Source organism: Doryrhamphus excisus, linkage group LG7 (genome assembly GCF_037039965.1).
Source record: "Doryrhamphus excisus strain RoL-2023G ecotype Guam linkage group LG7, RoL_Dexc_Guam_v1.1, whole genome shotgun sequence".
NCBI lineage: Eukaryota > Metazoa > Chordata > Actinopteri > Syngnathiformes > Syngnathidae > Doryrhamphus > Doryrhamphus excisus.
This window is the reverse complement of record NC_136363.1, coordinates 23,378,778-23,404,915: the sequence shown is the minus strand read 5'-3', so window position 1 is coordinate 23,404,915 and position 26,138 is coordinate 23,378,778. Positions and strand designations below refer to the sequence as shown.

General features: G+C 48.0%; 3 protein-coding genes across 6 annotated transcripts; 2 read left to right on the top strand and 1 right to left on the bottom strand.

The window, feature by feature from the left end:
• The first annotated feature begins 442 nt into the window (after positions 1 to 442).
• snx7 (sorting nexin 7) lies at positions 443 to 6,787 on the top strand. 3 transcript variants are annotated; one of them, XM_078792537.1, is made up of 9 exons: positions 455 to 802; positions 2,302 to 2,484; positions 2,574 to 2,684; positions 3,042 to 3,200; positions 3,722 to 3,920; positions 4,449 to 4,648; positions 4,823 to 4,897; positions 5,520 to 5,678; positions 5,904 to 6,787. In XM_078792537.1, the coding sequence occupies exons 1-9, from the start codon at positions 728 to 730 to the stop codon at positions 5,970 to 5,972; spliced, it is 1,230 nt and encodes a 409-aa protein (XP_078648663.1). In that variant the 5' UTR covers positions 455 to 727; the 3' UTR covers positions 5,973 to 6,787. The 3 variants fall into 3 exon arrangements, 2 of the variants coding, with proteins under 2 accessions (XP_078648663.1, XP_078648664.1); XM_078792538.1 differs by lacking the exon at positions 455 to 802 and adding an exon at positions 852 to 1,255; XR_013627876.1 differs by lacking the exon at positions 5,904 to 6,787 and having other exon boundaries at positions 443 to 802; positions 4,728 to 4,897; positions 5,520 to 5,602.
• Positions 6,042 to 11,912, bottom strand: LOC131108689 (phospholipid phosphatase-related protein type 5). 2 transcript variants are annotated; one of them, XM_078792539.1, is made up of 6 exons: positions 11,571 to 11,912; positions 10,556 to 10,688; positions 9,419 to 9,669; positions 9,165 to 9,341; positions 8,756 to 8,885; positions 6,042 to 8,657 (listed from the first exon to the last, which is right to left on the bottom strand). In XM_078792539.1, the coding sequence occupies exons 1-6, from the start codon at positions 11,802 to 11,804 to the stop codon at positions 8,350 to 8,352; spliced, it is 1,233 nt and encodes a 410-aa protein (XP_078648665.1). In that variant the 5' UTR covers positions 11,805 to 11,912; the 3' UTR covers positions 6,042 to 8,349. The 2 variants fall into 2 exon arrangements, with proteins under 2 accessions (XP_078648665.1, XP_057915884.1); XM_058059901.2 differs by having other exon boundaries at positions 8,420 to 8,593; positions 8,760 to 8,885; positions 11,571 to 11,910.
• Positions 11,913 to 15,425: 3,513 nt separating this feature from the next.
• Positions 15,426 to 21,976, top strand: plppr4b (phospholipid phosphatase related 4b). The gene is made up of 7 exons (XM_058059898.2): positions 15,426 to 15,827; positions 17,668 to 17,853; positions 18,111 to 18,240; positions 18,946 to 19,141; positions 19,391 to 19,448; positions 19,810 to 19,983; positions 20,301 to 21,976. The coding sequence occupies exons 1-7, from the start codon at positions 15,756 to 15,758 to the stop codon at positions 21,891 to 21,893; spliced, it is 2,409 nt and encodes an 802-aa protein (XP_057915881.2). The 5' UTR covers positions 15,426 to 15,755; the 3' UTR covers positions 21,894 to 21,976.
• The last annotated feature ends 4,162 nt before the right edge of the window (positions 21,977 to 26,138 follow it).

Genomic DNA, 26,138 nt, shown 5'->3' with positions numbered 1-26,138 from the left:
GCAACCTTCCCTGTGGCTGTAAAATCCACTCGTGATAATGTCACTATGCTGAGCTTGATGGTTTAAAATTAAACATTCTACACAACTTACTTTACTTAATACATATTGATTATTATATACATATTTAATATCTACATTTATATTATATGATAGAATCGCCATCATCAATATTATATAAGAGATAGATAAAGTAGTCGTAAATGAATATCAATGTATTAGTGCTGTTAAAACATACGTGTTTTCATATACACAAGACGGTGGCACATGGGGCACACTTACAGACCGCAAGGCGGTGTCAAGCAGCACCCTCTAGAGGACGGTGGTAGATGGTGCACATCTACACTCGGACCGCAAGGCGGTGTCGAGCAGCACCCTTTTAGCGAGCACTGCTTTTTGTAGGGTGCCACCATGCGGCCATTGGGTGACAGTGGCCCAACAATGCAGCTCATGGTTAAGCACGGATGACAGAGCTTCGTAACATACAAGATGCACGTAGCCATTTACAACATAGATGGTCATACATGAATGTCCACAACATAGACTTTGGCGGAGATGCTGCTTTATCGACGACTATACATATGGTGTATTATTACAGGCCCGTATAGCTATTACGCGATAGCGTCTTTTATCTTGAAAGGACGTGGGGGGAAACGGATGCTATCCGAGTGTTTTCCTGTTCCGGACAAGGTGGGGAAGGTGCCGCTGTGAGTCAGGAAGTGGTGACGTCATGAGTTTACCTGAGGGTTTCTCAGCAGACATGTTGGACCTGGAAGAAGAAGAAGACTTGGAGGTGTTTAGCAAGGTAAAGGTGAATTTGTTGCATTTGTTTGCCGTGCGGATGTTAAAGACGCCATGGAAAAGTGCTTTCTTTGTAAGACCGTCACGTTGTAGCAGTCTTCAAAGTTAGCAAACAGCACAGCCGCTCACATTTCCATGTCTTTAACTCGCATAGGAGTTCATCATTCTTTGTGCTTTTTGCTTCAGCTTGGAACAGTTTCAAAATGCGTGTCTACGGTTGCTACAGCACAGCGGTTCTTCTACGGTAGTATCATAAACCAACGTGCTGTGAATCCTAAAGGGAAAGTTGAGTCACTTTGACTCCACTTTGAATAATGACATTTCAAACGTTGGCTGAAGTTGCCGTGTTGTATTACTTTGCATTGTATTGTTTTGTGTTGTTTACAATGACATAGTAAGGCTGTGATATTTGATATGTATTATGCTTTCTTTTGGGCCGCCCAGTCAGGAGATCCGGGTTGGTATCTCCGTTGGAACATCCCTGTGGACTTTGCATGTTCTTCACGTGTGTGTGTGTGTGTGTGTGTGTCTTTGTTTGTGCGCATGCGTGTGAGCGCGTGGCGTTTTCATGTTCTCTGTGGGTTTTCTCTGGCTTCCTCCTACATCCCAAAAATATGCATGTTGGGTTGATGCAATTGTCCATAGTGTCAATGTTTGTATATATAATGTGTGTGTATATATACAGTATGTGTATGTATGAATGTATGTACACACATTCGTATACATGGATGTGTGTACTGTACAGTATGTGGTATGTATTGGCTGGTGACCAAGCCAGGGTGTACCCTGCCTCTCGGCCTCTCGCCAGCTGGGATAGGCTCCAGCTCCCTGGTGACCTGACAAGGACAACTTCTGGTCATGTGACGGCCCCAGGTCGGTGATGTCATGGTTTTCAGAAAGAAGCAAGTTGGTTGTCTACACGGAAACAACAACCTAGCAGTTTCAGATTTTCCTAATCTGGAAGTCCTTTTCCAAAGATAGGCTTTCCCGTCAGCCACAAGGCGGTTTCCATGTGGATGAAAGACTGAAACCATCAAATATGTTTCCCCCTGATTTGATAGCCTTTTCATGATTGCTTTTACTGTTTCTGTAATGCATCTGTCAGTATCTCATGTCATATTCTAATCCGAGTAGTAGTGTATTTCATGACATCCTCTTGGGAGAAAAGGGAAAGTACTATTTCCCTTCAAATAATACACAGACTGGGCCAGGCAGGTATTCATTTGGTGTGTAAGTGTGTAATGGTACGGTACGGTACGGTACAGTACTCATGGGATGTTTTGGTTGGGCACAGAAGTGTACTGATTTGTTGCACATGAAGTGAGGGACAGGAAGTGTTTATGTGTCACTGGTCTCCAGATACGTAGGTCAGTCCAGCCATTGGCGAGGGAAAGTGCCAAGGAGAAGCTTGGAAGAGCTTCCATGGTTACAGCCATCTGCCATACCATGGGAATAAAGTACACAGGTATACGCTTACTGTGTATTTCATATGTTCTGCTCCAGAAAATGTCACTGACGGATGGGGCTCCGGCGCCTGATACTCCCAGCTCACTGGTCAACCAGTACCACCTGGATGACGATGAGGACCAGCAGATTGGCAGCAGAGACTTGTTTGTTACCGTTGACAACCCAGAGAGTCACGTGACAGCCATTGAGACGTTCATCATGTACAGAGTCCTGACCAAGGTGAGACAGGAGATAAGATTCAGGATTCAGAATTGATCAGAGTAGTCAAAGACGTTGTGGTGGAAGATGAATGCCATTTCTCTCTTCAGACTACGAGAAGCGACTTTGACTCGTATGAGTATGAGGTCTGCCGACGCTACCAGGACTTTCTTTGGCTACGGAGCAGACTGGAAGAATGCCATCCAACCCTCATCGTGCATGTACGTCAAACACGCCACATCAGTACTTCTGACGTGTAGTGTCATGTCATGTGACTCATCAAGTTGTGCTGACCATTCCAAGCACATGGCTTCACCAGCCACAGGCTGCACGGTACTTACACGGTCCGGTACTAGCAAGTAGCCGGCTGCTGCCCAAGGGTACTGCATGGGTTGACTCACCAAGCCTGGTCTTCCACGTAGTCCCTGCGGTTCTGCCCGTGGCTTGTATGTCAGCAGAAAGCGTGGTCTCTGGCTTCACAAACTTTTGGAATCGTTTCCGTAGCGTAAAGACAGCATGGTGAACCCTGTTGGTGGCGGACGCTTTGACCGGCCGGCTAAAGTGTGCTCTTCTGTCAGCCTCTGCCAGAGAAGTTTGTGATGAAAGGCATGGTGGAGCGCTTCAACGATGACTTCATCCAGACCAGGAAGAACGCACTGCATCGCTTCCTCAACAAGATTGCCGAGCATCCCATCCTGTCCTTCAACCAGCACTTGAAGATCTTTTTGACTGCCCAGGTATTCCACTTTTAGAACGCACGCCGGGGCTTCGCCGATCCCGCCTGTCAAATCTGACACGCTTCATTCCATGCCTTTCCTTTCTTTTCCTGAATGTTTACATGCTAGCTTGTCAGTACTATGAATGATGTACTGTGTATAAAAGTACATGCTAGCTTGTCAACACTAAGAATGATGTACTGTGTGTATAAAAGTACATGCCAGCTTGTCATTACTATGAATATAGCGTGTATGTGGTATAGTTTTGGATTCCTCCAAGTATCCGCCCTTGGTTGTAAAGCCTTGCTGTTCTCGGGGGGGGGGGGGGGGGGGGGGGGGCGTTGTGACGTGGTCACCTGAAATGCTTCTTACTTGACAGGCGTGGCTCCTCAGGGTTACTTGGTGCAACTTCTTCCTAATTCCCGGCCTTTGGAGCATCGCTGGTGTGTCGGAGCTGTATGACGTCTATGCCATGTTTATGTTGTTGTGCAGTCTGTACTTGGGACCATTGAATTGAACTTTTGGCCTGTGCCCGTGTGCAGGACCTGCCGTCTCACAAGAAACAGGGTCCGGGCTTCCTGAGTCGAATGAGCGACACGGTACGGGCAGTGGCCAACTCGGTGCGTGGCGTCAAGAGCCGGCCGGAGGAGTTCACGCTGATGCAGGAATATGTAGAAACCTTCAGCAACAAGATCTCCTCTGTGGACAAAGTTTCTCAGAGGATCATCAAGGAGCAGCGAGGTATTTGCTTTCATTTGGAACTGTTTGACACGGTGCTCGTATTGCCTCGTCTTGCCTAGGTAGGCTAAGATAGTGGACACGTGTCCTGATGGTTGCCATGTTCACTTCATAGCGAACAATGGATGGTCCTGTCACTGCTTTTGGAGGAGGAGCACTTGACCTTGGCCTCGGAGGTCAAAGTTCCTGTATGAATTGTATACCGCATGCTGGGTTCAGGCTGTTACCCTTCTACAGGGTCTAAGCATTGTTTGATGACCATGCGTCTTGTCCAGGTAGCTTCCTCAGAGCTTCTGACCATGCAGAGTCTTCATGACGGCGTCATGACGGCATCTGCTGCATGAAATTGTCCCAAAAATTCCTCAACATAAGTAGGGCCAAATCTTTCTGTGGTGGTCCAAATGAAGAAATGAATGACACACACTCTAGTACTGCTTTCACTTCCTTGTGGAAGTGTGTGTGTAAATATATATATATATATATATATATATATATATATATATATATATATAGTGTATTCTGTGTCAATAGAGTATTTGGATGAGCTCAAGCAGTGCGGCCCCGCCTACGCCCAGTGGGCGGACATGGAGGAGGACCTGGCCGAGCCCCTGAAAGATGTTGCCAACTGTGTGGAGCAATGTCGCAAAGAAACAGAAAAGCAGATCCATCATCTGTCTGAGGTCCTGGTACCTGCCCTTCACGAGTATGTGCTGTGTGGTGAAGTACTGAAGGTAAGGCCCGGCACAGTTACGGTATCGATCACATCCCAAAGCTCTCTGCCATGACTGCATTTCTGCTCCGCTCCTGCAGGGGCATCGCAAGCAAAGAGATGCTGCCCAAACCCCAGATTGTATGACCTTTGTGCCATTCGTGTTTAGTGGCTGGACAGTGCTTGTCTGTTTCAGACTGTGATGCGACGGAGAGACAACATCCAGGCGGACTTTGAGACCCTGGCATCCAAAAAGGCTGAGCAAGAAGCTGTAAGTTCTGCATCATCCACACATCAGTTCATGTTCACACCTCATTGCCTCCTTCTTCCTGCCTTGTCCTCGTGACACACGTGGACAAGATATGCCTTTGGGTGTCCTCCGTCATCATCAGGCTAATGAACACTCACACTGTACGCGTGTACAGTACACGTGTACGGTATGCGTGTACTGTACGCGTGTACCGAGGAAGCTGAACTAGCAGCCACATGGAAACTGCACAGTGGGGATCCAGTCTGGTGCTTGTGTTTCTCCCCCAACAGTACAGTAACATTTGTGACACCTAGTGGCCTTTGTGCAATACTACATCTTTTAATGGGTCCTCTAAATGCCTTATATTGATATTATTCTTCAAAACATATGACTTTTCGAAATCCCCGCAAGTCCATCTTGCATCCAATCCATGTATTTTTGGGTGCCTGGAATGGTTAGCATGTTGGCCCCAGTCAGGAGATGGGAAGACCTGGGTTGGAATCTCCGCATGTTGCATGTTCTCCCCGTGCACGTGTGGCTTTTCTCCGGGTGCTCCACTGCCCCCCATCCCAAAAACACGTTAGCTTCATTGGCCAACATTTCGGGGCATGTTTGTATGACGTTTTTGTTGCTGTGTTCTTAGGGTGAGCTGCAGGAAGAAGTGGAGGGTTTGGCAGATCGGATGGAACTGGCCAACAACGCTTTGAAGAGCGACTGGACCTACTGGCAGAAGAGTGCCAGAGGTGACATCAAGTCAGCCTTCGTCTCAACAGCTGAGAAGAATGTGGAATGCTTTGAAAAGGTAACAAACTTAAGCATGACGCTTAGACGCCCTGGCTCCCTGCCTCCAGTACTCCCAGTTCTCCCAGTAGTCCCAGTACTCCAAAACCTCTACACCTTATTCTGTGGTAGACTCCATCCAGTAGAGCGGATAGTAGAGTAGATGAGTGGAGTGGATGAGTTGAAGCAGGCCCACATGGCAACCACGTGAGGTATTGAAATGATGACAAGGGGTGTTTGCTTGCAGTGCCTCGCCGTGTGGGAATCCTTCCTGCTGTCCCAAAGGAGAGAGGTGCTTGATGAGAGAGATGATTAAGCCCAGACCACGTTGGCACACGGTGACTACATCCGCCTGGCAACTGGAAAAGCTGTAGCTGCAAATCAAAGACACCAGGATTACTTCAAACCTTTGCTTTTATTGGTTCCATATTTGTGTGGAATGGCAATGGCAGGAGAAAGAATGTAAATACACGTCATGGAGTCATTGACACGGCCATGGAAACACGTCTCACTCCGTCTCACACGTTGAGGTTTTTCCAATTGTGGATTGACATTTGCAATAAAAGTCAGCGTGGTAATGATTAGGTTCGCTGCAGAAGCCTCTCCTCTCTTCAATTGCCATTGTTCACTCATAACACAATCCACATTTCACCCCCACGTATGCCTCACACACGACGTCTACACGTGTCAAATTTATAGCTCATGCATGATAAATGTCAGAAACCTACTTCTAGTTTGACGTTTGCATCTCAGCACACAACCATGGTGCGTTCAAGGACCGCCAAACATGTAAATTCTTCATGATTGACAAAAAGTGTGATGCTCTGTGCGTCTCTGGTACGTATTGGATGGACTCGTCAGTTAGAAAACAGCATAAAGATGTACCACCCGTGGTCAGCTTCTTGTACATGCTAGCTGTGTTAGCACATGGTCATCAATGATTCCACTGAGGCATAAAGATGTACTACCTGTGGTCTGCTAGGCTGTACGGTGCACACGTGTTAGCACATCAAAGATAACACACGGTGAGTTCAGGGATCCACCTTGGGACAGTGCAGTGACAACACTACTGTATGTACGCTACGGTGACATCATCGATGCTCAGCAAGCATCACAGCCTACACGGACGTGGTGATAAAAGTACACAATGTCTGAAAGCAGAGAAATATGAACGACTAACGATCCACAGCCATTGAAGGTCAAAGGGAAAGTGAAAGTGAAAGTGATGAAGAAATGTGAGTATGCGTACATATGTACAAGACGGTAGATTTTCTCTGGAACACATGTTGACTCTTTGCTACAAAGGAAGCTTCTACTTGGACTGGACATTCACACCACAATAAAAACCAACACAAGGATTCTGAAATGACATGTGAGGATGGTATTTGATAGTACTAATAGTAGATAGTACTAATACTAAAACGCCAAAGAAAGGGAGAAATACCAAAGCGTTTGACAGCTCGCTCTTTCTTTCCTTCTAAAGACAAGTGGAGTCATAACCCTTCCTTTTTTACTTTCAAAGTCATTTCCATTTTCTTCTCTTTTTACATTATTATTATTATTATCCAGACAGCCTTGCTATTAAATATATATATCTTTTGTTACAAAACATAATATCCATCTGATAGTTTGCCTACAAGAGCTAACCATTAAAATCACTCTTATTGCCTTGAGAGGCGGGGTACACCCTGGACTGGTCGTTCTGGGGGTGTTTGTGGATTATTGTTATGGATTTGATCCATCAAATGAAAAATAGTTTCAACATAATATCCCTTTTCCACTTTTGTGGCGTGGAGAAATGATGAAAACATCCCCGTGCAGCTGTTGCTAATAAAAGCATGTAGAACATTAGCCTTGCCGGACACGCTGAGAGAATAACAGGAGAACTATCCCCGAGTGAGTCATGCCAGGAAATCAAAGGATCCTGGTGCGCATGTGTGGGAATGTCTTCCGTCGGGCTGAGCTATGATTGGCGTGTCGTTACCAGGTTTCCAGCCAATAGAAAGCTTGATCAGAAAGTCAACCTGAAAATGTCACGAGCAACGTTGACTTTATGGGCTGTTGTTTGTGGTAGGAATCTTTTCATTGCAACACCAAACAATGATCTCATCCATCCATCCAGAGAAAACGTAAAGGTAAGGAGAGATCCGTCATAAGGGCATATTCTTCGAAGAATAATACTTGGCCGTGGCTAACGTTAGCTTCGAGCTACAGGAGGTGAAGTTTGCGGTGTAAATTTCTTCACAACAAATGCTGGTTTTGGAGCCTTTTGGACATTTGCCCATTGGAATATTAGCATGGGCATAGCGATGGCGGTATTATTCATGGAACAATACGTGCCGCTATTTGGGGTAGAAGGAGTTTGGTGACGTTTGGTGATGTTTCAGAAATCATACGGTGGGAGATGAATACTGTTTCATACACGAAGAAAGGTCCAGCTTTCAGTGTGATATTCTGATCAACACAGCAGTCAGACAATATGCTCAACTCAGGTCTGACAGGAGAATCGGATTTTGACACCTCAAGAGGAAATAGAAAAATGAACATCCCTGAAGTAGGAACCCTCCTTCTGCCGCGTTGGTCCTGTAGATGTACTTGAAAGCCTAATGGTGCTATTTATTGGCAATGTTGACATGATGATGGGGATGTTGCCTCGGAAGCGCGTGATGGATCAGGAAGAACAATTCAGTAGCTCAATAAGTCATGGTCTGGAAAAACAAGCTTCTTGCATCCGTCTTGGTCTGAGAGAGTGGGAATGATGGGAATGATGAGTGCAGAGATTGGTGTCCTTCACAGAAAGGATGAAGAGGGGGATGGAACAACGCACGCACGGACAGGAGACACTTGGGCTGGTTGGATTGTCTGCCGGGAGGGGTCCAAAGGGTCTGCCACACAGCTGACGCCACGTCATGTGACCTCCGCAAAGGTGATGTGATTCTGCAGAAAAAGACAGACTGATGCATAGCATGTCCAAGACGAGGGAAATGAAGTCCAGTGGTGTCTTTGGTACATGATGAGGATTCAGTACGTCCATGCATGGGAAGACGTGTCTGTCATCAAGCCCCCCCACCGCCCATCAAAGGGGGGTCGTGCTCCTACTGACCTGTGCGGTGACGTACTTCTCCAGAGGACTGTCCATGGCCAGCATCGCTGTGGTGGCGTGCCATTCCGCTGCCGTGTCTTCATTCAGTAATAACTTGCCTTTGAACTTGTGCACCACGCACACCACCTGCAGGAAGCACACACACGTTCCTCTCTTGGCTCTGGATCACACAGGGAGAACACAGGCTGGAGCCTATCCCAGCTGTGGGAGGAACTGAGCAGAGGAGCAAGAGCAAAGCAACCCAACGGTTCTCCACCTTCATGGGACCTTCTGCAACAGTGGTTGGAACCGTATATTAGTTTAGCTTGTCATGCTTTTGACCGGCTTTTTGCTTCCGCAGCGTCCGCCATAAGGAGGCGTGCAAATGAGAGAGGACATCGGTCCTGCAGGAAGCGGCGTACTGACCAGGAAGGTGGCGATGGCAGTGCCAATGATGAAGCCCGCGATCACATCTGACCAGTGGTTGCGGTATTCAGCGATGCGATTGAGTCCCGTGACGAAGGCCAGACACACCAGCGCCATGGACAACACCGGCTTGGCGAGGCGAGTTCCTTTCGCGTGAACCGTGCACGTCACGTACATCTGCAAGGGGGAAGGAGGAGATGATGTGATGTTTCATACTTCGTGCCAAGCCTGAGGGCAGGAGTGGGAGCGCTCACGGCCATGTAGAGTGCGGCGTAGATGCTGAGAGCGGCTTCCTTGGACGGGAAGGTTTTTCGGGCGTGCAGGATGTCTTCCTGGTTTCCTGTGCAGGCCTCCCGGTGGCTGATGTAGCGCAGGGCCTGGTAGCACCCCAGCGCCGTGTAGTTTGGTTTGCAGATGGTCAGGAAATAAGGTGCCAGGTTTCCAGTCACGACCTGGCCGGCGTTGACGAAGATGTCCACGGTGAAGAGGCCAAAGGTGTAGACTCCTGGAGAAGAAAGGAAAGGAAAGGAAAAGTAAGGAAAGGGAAAGAGCCTCTTCTTCCTCGGTGGGAATATTCCTCTTTGTCATCCAACATTTGGGAATCCTGCTCCCTGGAAATCGATGCAACGTGACAATCTTTCTTCCCTTTGCCTCGGTCTCGTACACGTACGTACGTATGTACTTCCCCTTTTCCCGCGCATGTATCCTAGTCTGCTAGGTTGGGATGTCTTTAAATCTCTCTTAGGCCTGAATGACTAGACCAAGCCTTATCTACACCAATACATCCCAAGTGGCATCGGGACAGCCTTTGTCTCCAGCGCCAACTGGTTCTTGTCGGAGCAACAATGCACGGCTCCAGATGTTGACGGCTCATTTTTCTAACAAGCATCAAATGGATTTTGTCAAGCCTCGTGTGACTCACTTGCTGCAGAGGCTCATCCGTCTCATTTTGTCCTACTTTGTCCTACTTTGCCCTGCCGGAGCGTGGCCATGCGAGCGGGCGCTTTGTGTTTTCCGGATGACTGCTGCTTTCCAGCCAGCCATCCTTCACCTCCAAAATTGCTTATTAGGGCATAAACAATTGACTTTGTCCCAGCCTTTCCATGTCCTACTGTACAAAGGCTGTGAAGAACATATTGCAGCTTCAGTATTTCATTGGCTACCAATGGCTGGCTAGCCGGCTTTGAGACTACACGCCTAAAAGGTCTACTCCCGCAAAATATGAGAAGCATGCGGTGGGGGCTTTCTTCCCAGCAGCCTAAAATGAATGTATGATATCGATAATCCTCCGGCCTCCGGACATCAATGGCGGCTGACTGAACGAGCCAGTGTGTCATGCTGCATGCGTGCATGCGTGCATGCGTGCATGCATGCGTGTGTGTAAAACATACCCAGGAAACGAAAGGTCCTGCGCACCAGCGGATTGAGGTAGCAGCAGTCTCCTGTGGCCACCGTCTTCTCTAAGCGGTCAAACTCCTGAGACGTGTACTGGACCAGGAACAGCACCGTCTCTGTTAGCGTGATCTGGTACACGTGGAAGACAGAAAAAAGGCCAAAGCCTGTCAATACAAAGCACACAGTGGGGGTGGGGGGGGTGACTAAACGGCCTTTCTTGTAGGGTTAGGTGTTTTTCATGGACTTGACTGGCAGCCATCTTGAAAAGGAGCTGAATATGACGGTGTGGAAAAACCAACCTCACCTCCTTTCACCTTCTCTAACCTTCTACTTGGCCGTGGTACTTTTGGGAAACATCGCATCCATTCCCGCTGCTCTCGGGATGCAAACCCAAGTCAACCTTCTGCAACTACGGTGCTGTCAAGGACCGGCCCAAAAAATGTGAACTCTTTAAGATGGATAAGAACGACGTAAAGGTGCAAACGATTACCCGCTTAGCGTGCCTGAGATGTCTTTCCTGATGAAGACATGGTCTAACCACCAGAGTTTGTAAAACGTGCAAAGGAGCCGATGCTGAATCTCAATCCACTATTCCGATGTCTTGATTATTAGACAGTTGTGTTTATCTGCTCGTTATTCAAAATCAAATGAAATGAAAGCTGCCAACAAGAGGCAAAGTGTGCATGACAGTCCTGGACGCCGCTAAGTAGCAGCATCCATGTCAAAGCGGCTTCGCTAGGAGTGGCTTTCCATCAGCAACCTTTCCACCCGTTTTGGTTCAACATAACAACTCTTTCAAATTGCCCCGCTTTTTGTGCGTCTTGTGGAAGGACATCCTGCTGTCATTTGGGATGGGATATGATGGTTGGAAACTCTGCATCAGTAGTATTAGTATTAGTGTTAGTATTAGTGTTAGTATTAGTAGCCAGCTGTCATTTCATTGCATGCCGTGCACATTTCCACATGCCCATTCTCTCTCTCTGTCCTCCAGGCGACTGGATGTCGACTCACCAGCAGCGTTGGCAAGCCGGCCACCACCGAGTAGAGCAGGATGGGCGGGACGGCGCTGTGGTCCTCCGGTCCAAGGTAGGGTTTGGTGTAGGTGGTGTCGTAGCAAAAAAATCCCTGCACGTGCACACTGAAGGTGTCGGTGTACTCAAAGTAGTAGGCCAGCATGACGGTCCCGGCCATCACCACCAACTGGAAGTACAGCATGATGCCAGCACGCGATGACACGCTTCTCATGGGGAATCATTGTGGTCCGGCCAGCATCCTCATCCTCCGTGCTTGCTTCATCACGGCTCAGCCGGAGTGCTGATCGCTGCTGCGGGGGAGGGGGAGGATGGCAAGAACGGAGAGGGAGAATGCTGGCTGCCGGAGGGAGGGGGAGGGGGGGGAGGTCAGTGCGCGTAAGCATGTAAATATATGCAACAAGGAACGCATGCGTAAAGGAACAACCCCCCCCCCCGCATGACGGAGAGGAAGAGGGGAATGTTGGAGCGACTGAGCCGTGAATAAGCGGCACCTTTTCAAGGAGAGATGTTGATGTTTCGTGGTGCATTTGTGATTTGTGGCACGCAGTGTTGCATTCACACACATCACTTCATCACAACAGCATGAGGAAATACCCCCTGCATGCTGGTGCCCCCCCCCCCCCCCAACACTGCAGCTTCACACTTTGAATAGACATCCAATCATAAATGATGGCTCTTGTTGGCCCTGCTTGGATGCAGCCTATTTTTAGTCTTGGCCTAAACCAAGCATGTTCAAGCAGAAAGGAAGGATAATTCAGAAGACCTGATGTAGTATCCTCCTCCGGTCACTAGGTGTCAGTCATGCCACTCCAGGGAGGGGTTTGGGGTGGGGCCTTGGAGCGCTGCGTGCTAGGTTGGTGTTAGCTTTTAGGACGTGATGTCTGTGGAGGAAGAAGAGAGGCGCTGATGCCGCGCTTTAGCATCTGCCCTGGCTGACTCTTCTACAGCACAGGAAGTACACCAAAACATATGCTAACATGTCACGATGTATTTTGTCTTATTTATATCCAATATGACTTATTTTCTCTTATGATGTCTACGAAATTGGCTCCTAGGAGTGTAAAGGTGACTATAGGGGTGTTATTTCACATCTACAGGGCTCTACTCATGTCAGTAAGTGTATTTAGATGGTCATAAACGTGTTTTACGACCAAAATATTAGATTTCTAAATAAGGAATAGTCATTTCAATCCTTCAATCATATAGTAAATAAGTCATCAAGAGATGTAGGGTAGCATAGTACATATAGCAGTCATATAGTGTAGATGTAGGGTAGCATAGTACATATAGCAGTCATATAGTGTAGCATAGTACATATAGCAGTCATATAGTGTAGATGTAGGGTAGCATAGTACATATAGCAGTCATATAGTGTAGCATAGTACATATAGCAGTCATATAGTGTAGATGTAGGGTAGCATAGTACATATAGCAGTCATATAGTGTAGATGTAGGGTAGCATAGTACATATAGCAGTCATATAGTGTAGCATAGTACATATAGCAGTCATATAGGGTAGCATAGTACATATAGCAGTCACATAGTGTAGATGTAGGGTAGCATAGTACATATAGCAGTCATATAGTGTAGCATAGTACATATAGCAGTCATATAGTGTAGCATAGTACATATAGCAGTCATATAGGGTAGCATAGTACATATAGCAGTCATATAGTGTAGCATAGTACATATAGCAGTCATATAGTGTAGCATAGTACATATAGCAGTCATATAGGGTAGCATAGTACATATAGCAGTCATATAGTGTAGCATAGTACATATAGCAGTCATATAGGGTAGCATAGTACATATAGCAGTCATATAGTGTAGATGTCGGGTAGCATAGTACATATAGCAGTCATATAGTGTAGATGTAGGGTAGCATAGTACATATGGCAGTCTTTTAGTGTAGATGTAGGGTAGCATAGTACATATAGCAGTCATATAGTGTAGCATAGTACATATAGCAGTCATATAGTGTAGATGTAGGGTAGCATAGTACATATAGCAGTCATATAGTGTAGCATAGTACATATAGCAGTCATATAGTGTAGATGTAGGGTAGCATAGTACATATAGCAGTCATATAGTGTAGCATAGTACATATAGCAGTCACATAGTGTAGATGTAGGGTAGCATTTTACGTGAAAATGACATTTGAGGGGAGTATTGTAACCCGAAGAGCAAGGGAAGAATGTTGAACCAAAATCCATCAAGTCCAAATGAAAAGTCTGGACATTTGGAGTGGTGCTGCAGGTCCAGGTCCAGGATGAGTGTGGGGATATCTACCAGAATGACTTAGTCCTCCTCATCTTTGTGCTAATTGACTATGACGGAATGAGGATGTAGCCAGGAATAAGAGACGAGATGAGAAATGCCGACATTGTGTTTTGGACCGTTGCGGCGCCAAAGGCGCAAGTGTGACCCAGATAGCAAATACACAACTAGCATGCAAAAGCTCCACCTCTGCTCGAAGGAACACACAAGGCTTGCAAATACACGCTCAGCAGCCTTTCCTCGTGCCGTACCAGTTAGTTTTAGTCAGCATGTGGCCAACAACATCATTCTTTGTTGATAATTACATTTCTTATCCACCATGACTGTGGATTGTCATTCTTCTTGCTGATCCCACAAGGAAATACGCAGAAATGCTTGCAGTACTCTCGTCATCCTGAAGTGGGGGGGGGGTGCTTGTCATAGAGAAGAAAAGCTGGCATCAAGCAGCAGCTGGACAGCAACAGTCAAATGCATGTACGGTATTGTTATGCTCTGCTGAATGTATGAATGACCGACTGCTGAGATGAAGGATTATATGCCTCATTATATGCCCCAATATATGCCCCATTATATGCCCCATTATATGCCCCAGCTGCCAAGAATTGGATTTGTGATAAGTATATCAACTTTTTTTTATCAAGAGTTCATTGAAATAAGAAGCATACCATACAAATAAAAGTCAATAATTGCACACATATACTATATATGACATAGTACTGCATATTGTGTCAACTGGTGGGCCAGGGCCAGCCAAAGTGTCTCATAGTATAGAAGTTGGCATTTTTCCTACGAATGGCTCGGGTATTGGGGTTGGAAAAGAGATAAGTTATGCCTTTAAAGGGGGCATGCGTGTGTTTTGAGGGCTATTTTCAATGTTCGAGTGTTCCCTTGCATGGCTGACATGAAACGTTCAGTCAGCACTCAGAGGCGAGGGGGGAGGTTAGGGTTCGGAGGGCCTGGGGATGAGCAGTGTATTGAAAACCCTGCTGTGCCCGACTGCCAAGTGTACAAATGGCGCCCTCGAGCGGTGGATATTAGAACAGCAACGTTCCCTATTTTCGCCATTCTGTTCATGTGTTTGGGCTTCATATAGATTATTGTCATCGCTCATCCCAGAGGAATTGTTGAATTACATCATCTTGGCAGTCCAAAGTGTTCCCTTTTGTTTTCATTGGGGCTTATTGGGCATTATGATGGTTCAAATCAATCATTTGATCAATGATATCAACAATATCAATGTTGCTGTATATACAGTAGACAGTCAAATGACAACATTCTTTAGCACGGTACTTACTGTACTGTACTTACTGCACGGTACTTACTGCACTGTAGTTACTGTACTTAGTGCACGGTACTTACTGTACTGTAGTTACTGTACTGAAGTTACTGTACTGCACTGACCGAGTTCTGGTATTTTATGTGAACAGAGAGAGACCAGATTTCAAGTAGATATGAGTAAAATATGAGTAAAAACCACCAAATGAGATCGTAAATGATTCGGCACATGATGATGGTCTGGTGGTCCCTTCCGGTCTCGTGGTCCCTTCCGGTGTTGTGCAGGTCTCCAGCGTTGCCCCTGAGCTCCCGAAGAACGCAGCATGCAACTCCGACGATAAACATGTCAGAGATGCTTCGCGGTCTCATATAAATGCAAAGCAAGGAAAGGCTGTGCGTGGACTGCGCATGCGCCGGCTGATGTTCTTGTTGCCGAGCGTCCATGATGCCGTGCTGTGCGTCTTCGCCAAGATGCTAGAAAGGAACCTTGCTAGCGAGCTAAAGGCTGTTGTCATCACGTAAGCATGGTTTTGGTCTAGCGTCTCATCCGAGCAATCCGGACGTCGACGCCGCGTTCCAGTCCCGAATCTCCACGTGACGAGGATCGAAGATGTCTGCGAGAGAAAGATCGCTGATGAGCAAGGACAGCGTCAGCCTGCTGCCTTGCTTCTACTTTGTGGAGGTTAGGCTTCATCCATCCATCCCTCCCTCCTATTTACCTCTCTATTTACCATGTGCACCTGCCCCATCTCTGTGTGCGTGCCCGTGCGTGCGCGCGCGAGTCTGATTAGCAATCTTGCCGCTTGTTTTATGTAGGTCACGTGAGAAAGAGGAGAACATTGAATGGCTTTTCGTACCAATGTGACTTTATCCTAATCTATCATCGTATCCTATCCTCGTCAACGCTGTCAATCACACCTCATAGAATGATGGAAAGGAGCAGCAGGGTGTCCAAAGTGTGGCCCGGTGGCCGTTTGTGGTACAGTATTCCATCAGAACATGAACGCGGGCGAGGAGGATTCCATGGAAGTTAGCGTCTTCTACCTCGTACTCGTGCATATTCCCAAACGGTCTTGTGCACGTTCGTACAGATTGAATGTGGTTATGTGTGATCGCTCCGCTTTCAGATCAACATTTGCAATGAATCCGGTGTTGCATGGCAGCGTGTAGACACTCCCTTTCTCTCCTCAACTAGTGCTGGGATGACGCAAAAAATATGTAGACGCAAGAACTGCACGTCGATGCGTCGTCACTCAGAAACACAAAATGGCGAAATGGCAAAATGATCATGGCAGATGAAAGATGGACAGTATTTGTTAGCATGGCTAGCGTATGTGTGCTTGCCTCGTGCTTGTGTCCTCAAGAAAGGTTTGGTGTAGAGGAAGGAAGCTGATATTTCCGATTAAAAGAAGGAAGTATTGTATATTTCATGTGGCTTGTGGTGTTCCCAGCTGGACCCTTTATGCATGCTCTAATAATTCACCAGCGTCCAATGCCACAGCATGGTGGATCATAGATTTGCATCTCTTGCTGGATGATGGATGGACCATGGATGGATAATGGGTGGACGATGGATAGAAGATGGATAGATAATGGTTGATTGATGGATTGATGATGATTAGATGATGGGTGGATGATGGACAGATGACGGATGGACGATGGCTAGATGATGTATAGAAGATGGATGGATGATGGACAGAAGATGGATGGCTAGATGATGGATGGATGGATGATGGACAGATGATGGACAGATGACGGATGGACGATAGCTAGATGATGTATAGAAGATGGATGGATGATGGGTGGATGATGAATATAAGATGGATGGCTAGATGATGGACAGATGATGGACAGATGATGGATGGAGGCCAGCCTCCATGCTGATACGATACTGCAGGTGCACGTTGGCTTTTGGAGCAAGCAATGCGGCTGATGGCTGAAATATGGCTGGCCTATATTTCTGCAGGAAGCATATGAAAAAGTAGGTCAGCGCTGAAAGTGAATGTGCTCAGTGAACTCCACTGCACCACTGTGTGGAATTCTAGCCACTGCAGATAATGCTCTCTTTCCAGATCATATTCCAATCAGAACCTTTGCATCTCTGCTCTTCCAAATAAAGGATGTGCGTGTGCGTACATGATGGTGTATAGTATAGTGTATAATATATGTATAGTATCGTATGCTTATGATGAAGATCAATGTGTCCATATTTGATGAAATATGATTTTCGGCGTTTTTTGTGAGCCTGCCAAGAAAGCAAAGTATCGTCTTGGTTGGTGTGACGCTTGCAGCTGGAAATGGTTTGATGGCCGTGGCGCCCGTGTGGCATATTAGCGTGGCGCTGTTGTCATGTCTTGTTCTGAAAAGTCCACACGGCAGCTTGAACCACGTGTTTCCATCCCGCAGCCTTGTTAGCAAATGAAATGAACGTGCTCGTTGAAGCGCGGCGTTGTGGAGGCGGGACTCGCTGACATTTACGTGGGGTGATGTGTTTTATCTCCTGTGTTATTCTCGGTCCCCAGCTGCCCATCCTGGTCTCCTCCATGGTCAGCTTGTACTTCCTGGAGTGGACGGATTTGTTTAAACCGGTCAAGTCTGGCTTTCACTGTCACGATCGCAGCCTGAGCCTACCCTACGTCGACCCCAACCACGAGGTCATCCCCCTGCTGATGCTGCTGAGCTTGGCCTTCGCAGGGCCTGCCATCACGGTACGACGCATTCACACTCCAGCTCTCCTCCGTCTCTCCACACCAGCATGCTCTTCTTCTGCAGCTAGTCCTCGCTCGCTTTTGGAGGTTGAGTGTTCAAGCACATGCTAGAAAAGTGTTACTGATGCTTGATGCTGAATGCTGCACGCTGAGTACGTAAGGTCGGTGCTGCACGGACGCCGTGGTTCCAGCCAGGAAGTCCCGGGAGTTCAGCGACCAGGAGGCAAATGACATGTGAGCTTTTTGTGTGTCGACAGATCATGATCGGAGAAGCCATCTTGTTTTGTTGTCTTTCGCGACGGAAAAGTGGCGCTGGAGCCGAAGCAAACATCAACGCGGCCGGCTGCAACTTCAACTCCTTCATACGAAGAGCTATACGTTTTGTTGGTAGGATGTTTTCCTAACCCTAATCCTAATCCTAATCCTAACCCTAGCCAAGATGGCGGTGGACAAGCAGGGGAACCAAGGCTTTAGTCATCGGTCCATCCCTGAACAAAGCCAAAGCAGCTCCACAGGAAGTCATAGGAAGCCGACCACACCCAAACGTCAGCAAATACGCACCATTACACTTTTGACTGGCCACAGCACTCATAAATACGCAGTTCACTTGAACACATCTTCAGAGACTGGTACACTTCTGTGTGTCTTCTATGAAAAAAGGAAACACACACACGAATAATAAGGGTGATGAATTGAGTCCCTGGTCGGAATCTGACTGTAGTGTCCCAACTCTTAAAGAACCCCATCCATTCTTCACAGAGACTGATCTGGATCACTTGGAGACTTGGAAGTATAAAGGTAAACTGATGTAGTCACATGACTGGACCACAAGTACTCCTGTACGTACGTCACTTAGAGACGTATACAGAAGTATACAGAAGTATACAGAAGTATACAGAAGTATACAGAAGTATACAGAAGTATACAGAAGTATACAGAAGTATACAGAAGTATACAGAAGTATACAGAAGTGTACAGGCAACACGTTGAAGGTGGAAGTGAAAGTGCTGTTGCATTGATAGGTCAGAGAATCTTACTCGGAGCTGGTCTTTGTCTGCTGGGCATGATGACGTGACCTTTGCTCCTCCTCAGGTGTTCATGCGTTTGGTCTTTGCGCCACAGCCCTGGTGACGGACATCCTCCAGCTGATGACGGGCTACCCGGCGCCGTACTTCCTGACCGTGTGCAAACCCAACTACACCAGTCTGAGCATGAGCTGTGAGCACAACCCTTACATCATGGAGGACATCTGCTCAGGCTCCGATTCTGCTGCCATCAGTCGGGGCAGGTAAGCCTGGAAACGGGATTGGGATTGGTGGTGCTGTCCCGGATTGTACGCTAGATTTCCTATTTTTCCTATTTCACGACTTTGCCTGATACACTGACGTCATCCGGACAGTCACGTGACTCGCACTCCTAGACGTTTCCCGTACGTCCCTGCGGGATGCGGAGTGGAAGCGGGGCAGAGAGCCGCACAGGACACTTGGGAAGACAAGGAAAGTGTTGCTGACATTTTCTGTCGTGTTGTCTTTCACAGGAAGTCCTTCCCATCCCAGCACGCCACTCTGGCATCATTTGCTGCTGTCTATGTTTCCGTGAGTTTCTTCCTCCGCCTCTCTTGCTTCAGATAGAATGAAATGATAATAATATGGAATATCTATATCTCTATTGCTGATATTGGCTTGATAAACGTAACGGATGTCGGGTCGGGAACCCATTGATGGCTGATGTTCTGGCGCTTCTGCTAGAGTGAAACAGCAGAAAAGATGGACGGAGAAAGGCCGACCAATCGTAGCTCTTTAGTCTGCGTTTTTGGAGGTGCATGTCATTGGATGGGGGGGCAAAGCCAGTCGGCATCGCCCGTGTTAAACACTTGGCTTCCGCAAGCCGTGCCAAGAGCTTCCAGTCATTCCGATCAGCAAGTTTGTAATCTCCTGCAATTTGACATGTCCACAGATGTACTTCAACAGCACTCTGACCGACTCTTCCAAGCTGCTCAAGCCTCTCCTGGTCTTCTCCTTCATCATCTGCGCCATCATCTGCGGTCTGACCCGCATCATTCAGTACAAGAACCATGCCATGGATGTCTACCTGGGCTTCCTCATTGGTGGAGCCATTGCTCTCTACCTGGTACGCCCACCTTTCCCTCGTCTTGGCTTCTTGTCCATCTCAAACCTGGAAGAGCATCCGGGTTTACTGTTGAATGATATTTAGTTCCACATACGCATTTTCCTAAACATTTAGAATATAGCATTTATTTCAACTTCATCTTAGTTTGCCTGCTTCCTTCACAGTTAGACTCCCTACAAGTCTTTCTTCTATGTACCATGTACCATGTACTATGTACTATGTACTATGTACTGTGCCCATTTAAGACATAAGGTGTATATAACCCTAATCATAACCTGTACCATGTCACTCAGAGAATGTTTTCTTCTTCCTGCCAGGGAATGTACGCAGTGGGAAACTTCCTCCCCAGCGAGGAGTCCAGCAGCTTTTCCCCCTCCCAGCCCCGCTGCCCCTCCTGTTCCTTTCCCCACGTCAGCCAAGAGGCCGTCCTTCATCACCTCCAGATGAAAGCCAGCCTTTCCGGGGAGGCGAGAATCAGCAGCTCTCAATCTGAAGGTCTTCTCCATCGAGCTCTTCCCCAGCAGAACGCCGAGGAGAGCCTGAAATGCCCGAACAGGGATGCAGACGGGATGCCCTCCCACAGCCCCCGGAGCAAGGATACGGTGGCCACCTTTAGCCACACCCTTCCTCGTGTCCACACACCGCAGGCCATTGCAGCATACGAGGAAGCGGCAAGACGCCACGCCGCCACCCTCAACCACGCCTCCATGGACTCCAGTCGTTCCAAGCAGCTTCTGTCACAGTGGAAAAGTAAGAACAGCCACAAATCCACCCTGCAGGTGCCGGACTGTTTCCCACCCTCAGGAGACTCGTCTGGTCCGTCCACTCCGCATCCTCATTACCATGGCGGCATGGAGGTCCGGTCCAGCTCCGAGCCGTCAGCCGTGAGCCTGGATGGCGGCTTTGAAGCGCATGCGTTCCTGTCCAAACTGGCCACGGGCGCCAGCAGCACTTTACCCAGCAACTGCAGCGGCATCACCGGAGGAGCTCGGATGCTGATGCAGCCTCGACCCGGGTCTTCGCAACTGGTCCACATCCCTGAAGAATCGCATGAGAATTACCATAATACCTCCGCCAGGGCCGTGGCGGGGGGCGGCGAGGGCGCTTCTGCAGGCGAAAGCGCGGCTCAGGCGAGCTGGCAAAGGGCAGCCGAGAAGACGAGCCAACCTCGGATCGTTCAGGTGATTGCTATGTCCAAGCAGCAGGGTCTCCTTCAGACTCATTCCAGGAGCCTGGATGAGAGCAGCACGGTGGGAAACTCGCAGGCGTCCGCTCACTACAGGGCTCTCACGGACAAGGAACCCGGTAGCACCACAGGCCCCGGCTCGCTGGCCAGCACCACAGGAAGTATTTCAGGGAGCACTGGAGCAATCGTACGAATAGAGGCGCACCCTGAAAAGCACAAACCGGTCATCCAAGCTCCGTCCACCGATGGGAGTGGATCATGGAGGTGGCGCTCTCTGGATCACGGCAATGGCGCTGCTGCTGTCGGGCCTGCCGGTCCAGGAGGTGGAGGTCTTAGGCAGTCCTTTGACCTGAATGATCTCAATAGAGACTCCGAAAGCTTGGACTCTCTCCGAGAAGGGTCAGTTGACAGGAAGCATGCCAATCATGTGACCACCACGGCTGGCGCGGTTAGCGCACCGCCCGTGGTTACGGTCCAAAGCAGCCAAGCTAGCATCGCAGAGCAGAAGCACCCCAATCAGAGCCTGTCCACCATCAGGGTTACTCCAGGAGACGGTGGAAGCGGCGGCGATGCGGCTTCAGAAATACTCTCAACCACCTCGAGTCGCGAGTCCACGCTACGCAGGAAGGGCCACAATGTCGTCCTGGTTCCAGAGAGAGGAAGCAGCCCAGATATCACTCGAAATGTTTTCTACAAGGGAACGCCCATGCCCAACAAAGACTAACGCACGGAAACCTGCAGTCATCATTTCCTTTCTTTTCATCAAACTCTTCTTTGGTGCATTTGGTCAGGTGGCTTGGGGGCTGGGAGAGCTGGGGGGGCTGGGAGAGCTGGGAGGGCTGGGGGGCCAACCCACCCGACCAAGACAGTCTACATCAGCTGCAGCTCCTCCGTATGGAAAAAAAAATAATCAGTCACATTGGCCTGAACCCCGGCCCCGAATCATGTTTATAGAAGTACATAGCAGCTGATGAAACCTGGTAAAGAAGCCTGGTGATGAAACCTGGTAAAGAAGCCTGGTCAAGAAAGCAGCTGATGAAACCTGGTAAAGAAACCAGGTGTTGAAAGCAGGTAAATGAAAGGAGGTGATGAAAGCTGGGACTTCAGGCTTGGTCATGCGACGGCCCCCTTCTGACGCTGGTGTGGGGGCTGCTGGTGTGACCTGCACTTCTCCACCAAAACACCAGGGGAAGTGTTTTCCTTGGCGTTAGCCATCACTGCTGTGGTTGACTAGCTGTTTAGCTTCCTGTGTAGTAGCGGTAAAGATAGCAACGTGTAAAGCGGCGCCACATGGACGTTTGAGCTGAACCACTCACATTGATTGATTGATTGATTGATATTTATTGATGCTCCACTGAAGCAGAGGTGAAGGGGGGGGCTGGGTGGCCGCCTGGGGGAGTCCAGGCAGACGCCTGCTTGGTTGCGTGGGTGTGATGTACAAAAGAAGAGCTGACCAATCACCGCTCTGTGAGCTGAACATCAAGCTCCCTGGGCGTTGGAGGGGGAGGAGCCAGTCGGTGTCAATGAGACATCAGCGTGGCGGAGTTGGGGGCGGGCTCTGTGCTGACCCCAACATGAAGTAGTTCCTTATCGGTGGTGCCCTTTCACTCCAGCGACTAACCTCCGTTTACATTCCTGCACATGGCCGTGACTAATCAGAGAGAAGAGCCAAGTCACATGATCAGTGGGTGTGGCTGAAGGCCTCTCATTGCCGGGCGGGGCTGTTGAATGACCTCCTTGGTGTGGAATGAGACAATCTTTGGGGGAGAGAAGACTTTCCGGTCGACCGCTTTGAGATCCAGATGACCATGCGTCCCAAGAAGCTTCTGTCTGATGTTCAGGCTTGCTCGGCCAGAGAGGTCAGAGGTCATGGCACTCCTCACTGCTCTGCACAGCTTCTTGGGATTTAGCTTTTGGGACCGAGCAGCGATGAGAGGTCTTCAGCCAGCAGGGAGGTCCGCTGGGAATATTTCCCGGGCTTGAACGAGCCAAGCCAGCCAGATGATACTGTACATATTCTTAGCATCAGAACATGTAGCATGACGTTTTCTAACGGAAGCACAAGCGTTCAAGCGTTGACTCAAACAATCACTGTGTACTTTTGTAGCCACTTCTATGCTAACTGGGACTTTTCAAAGGACTTTTCTATATTGTAGCGAAGGCACACTCGTGCACACTCGTGTCCGTCCACGCTTCCCCTTCACTGAAATATCCGCAGCACGTTGTTCCCAAGGGTGCTATATTTAGCTTAGAAAAGACAAGTGCCGTCTTATCTTCTCGTTTTCGTGGTTCCTTTTGTTGGAATTTGATGCTGGAACATTTGACCGCTCAATAAGCCGCCATGGGGCCAAAGGTGGCAGGTTGAAAACTGGCATCTCCATGGCCAGGACGTCCAGGAGCTTCCATCCATTCCTCATTGATCCTGCTTGACGTTGTTTTCTGCATGCCGCATTCCAGTGATTCCGGTATTAGGTTGTCTGGAACAGATGCATGGGATGTGCTGGATGATTTCCTGTGGGACAAACGAGGTATTGACAATACTGACAAAGAAAGCCAGGATGGCAAAGTATGAGCCATCAGAGAAGTACCACTGCTGTGCTTGTCATGCCCAAATGTGCTTACATTTCATATCCCGTACTGCACTACGTTTACGAAACATTCCTAAGATGGAGTCCTCCCGCACATCCGGCACATCCTGTCTTGCTTGTGTTGGTCAGCGTTGGGAAAGCCTGCCTACTGTACGTACTGTATATTCTCTTCAGGACTTCCAGCGTGAAGAGGAGGTCTTTGTCAATCCTGTATGCTCCTATCCTGGCATGCCGCTGCAGGATGGACGGGAAAGCGGCGCCGTGTCAGCCACTCTTTAGACCACTTCCTGTTTGTTCTCTTTTCCATTTCACCTTGCTTTGCTCGCTTGACTTTTTCCCCACGCAGACTCGCATGCCACTGGCTGTGATGGACTGTATTTCATTTGGCCGTAGGCTGCTCGACCTACACAAGCACCCAAAAACATCACATCCACGGGAGCAAAACACACTCATGAAAACCTCTCGCTACATCGTTATGATAGCATGATGAGCCAGGCCCTTGCCTACGACCGTCTAACATGGAATAGACTACGACCCCGCGGGGTTAAGGGATTCGTCATTCCTACCTCCAAGGCATTACTATTTACCACTACCGGATGGTGTACTATCAGATAGTAGATAGTACTTTCATCATTTACTATTCACCTGTAGCCACTCACTGGATCCAAGTGTAATATACACTTTGACACCCGATGGACAATATCGCATGGGAGGGGAATTGGTAGGAGCTAAACCATAACGCTGGGATGGACATTGGATGAAACATTTGCTACGTGATATCAAAGCAGTTGGAAGACATTTCTGACATTTTCTATGCAACCGCGCTTGGATGACCGTCAACTGCAATGCCGACAAATGACCCGTAGGTGGAGCTGCCTGATGTACATTACTGTAATATCCATCCATCAATTTTGTGTGCTGCTTATCCCCACGAGGGGATGTTTTCAAATCCTGTAGGAAAAAAGATATTCTCAAAAGTGAGAAAAAGTGTGAAAAATACGTAAATTATGTATAGAACTATAGAAAACAAACTCGATTTTTGGTTCGTTAATATAAAATTCTCTGTCACTTCATCAGTAATAAATGAATATTTTTATCTTGACCGGCGCCTCCCAAAGTTTTCCCATCGCACGTTGGCTTTGAACAACTTTTTAGATGATGCTGGGTTCATTCCATGGCTCGCGTCATCATGACGATGTAGTTGGTAAACAGTACCCTCTTCTGGTGAACATGCGTAATAGCAACTCATTTGCCCTTTCGGTGCGTAGAGGTCCACATCAGGACACGCCGCTGCTCAACCAGATGAGAAAACTCCACAGCGACGTCATGGAAGGTCGCTAGATTTGTCACTGGTCACCTTTGAGAAAATATGTCGCCAGATCTAGCGACAAAATCGCTAAGTTGGCAACACTGATCGAGACGGCCAATGTTCGCTTCCTGTTCCGAGCGGGAAATATCAAAAATACATGTACTGCACTGGTTCCACCCTACATGATACAACACCTGTACCATGAATAATAAATCTGAAATAAAAACACTCAACAAACATCTTCATGTCGTCTGATCCACCGCGCCTGCAGCACCCTCAACGGCGCAAGGTTGCCCTCTACCGGTGGGTTTAGGCAAGTACGGGTTTCTTTGGCGCTTCTTCTGCATCCAGTTGGCCAATAAGGTTGGTTTGATTCACTTGTTTTCCTTGTCTTATATGACTTGGCATGTTTTATGTTTATATTTGTTGTGTTTTGTGTGCTTGTTTTGTTGTATCGACCCACTATTCATTGCATTCCAGTTGCCAAGTGTATTTACAGGCCTATCGTGTTTTTATGATTGCTATAGAATAAAGGCAACGTGTTCCAGCCTCAGTCTCTGTGTGGTGTCCGGACTTGATGCGGCCTAGAATGAAGTTTGTCGGGCTGTGTTGTGGCGTATATTATATATTTTCTTTGAATCAAATTGACGGCCCACCTTTGGCCCACCACCATTCGTATTATATTAAACATGACCTTTTTTGTCCATGTTCCAGACATCCGGGACACCTGGCAGATTAGTCCTGAGTGTTAAAAATGAAGCGTATCAGTCATCCATGTTGCTTTTCTAATGTCCTGTGTGCTGGTCAACCGAACCTCTGACGGGACCTCTTTGGAAGCCGAGCAACGATGAACGACTGAACAAAGTTATAAAATAAGATGTTTAAGATGTTACGTGGACGCGTGTGAGTAATGTTAGACACTAAATACAACATGTAGTCACGAATGTTGCATGTTGAATGTTGATATTTCGACTAAAGGTGTTCGTATGGATCGCTGTATCGCTCAATGATTGACATTGACAATGATTGACATGTCGTTACAAAGCAGATCCCGCCTCCACATGTGAAATAG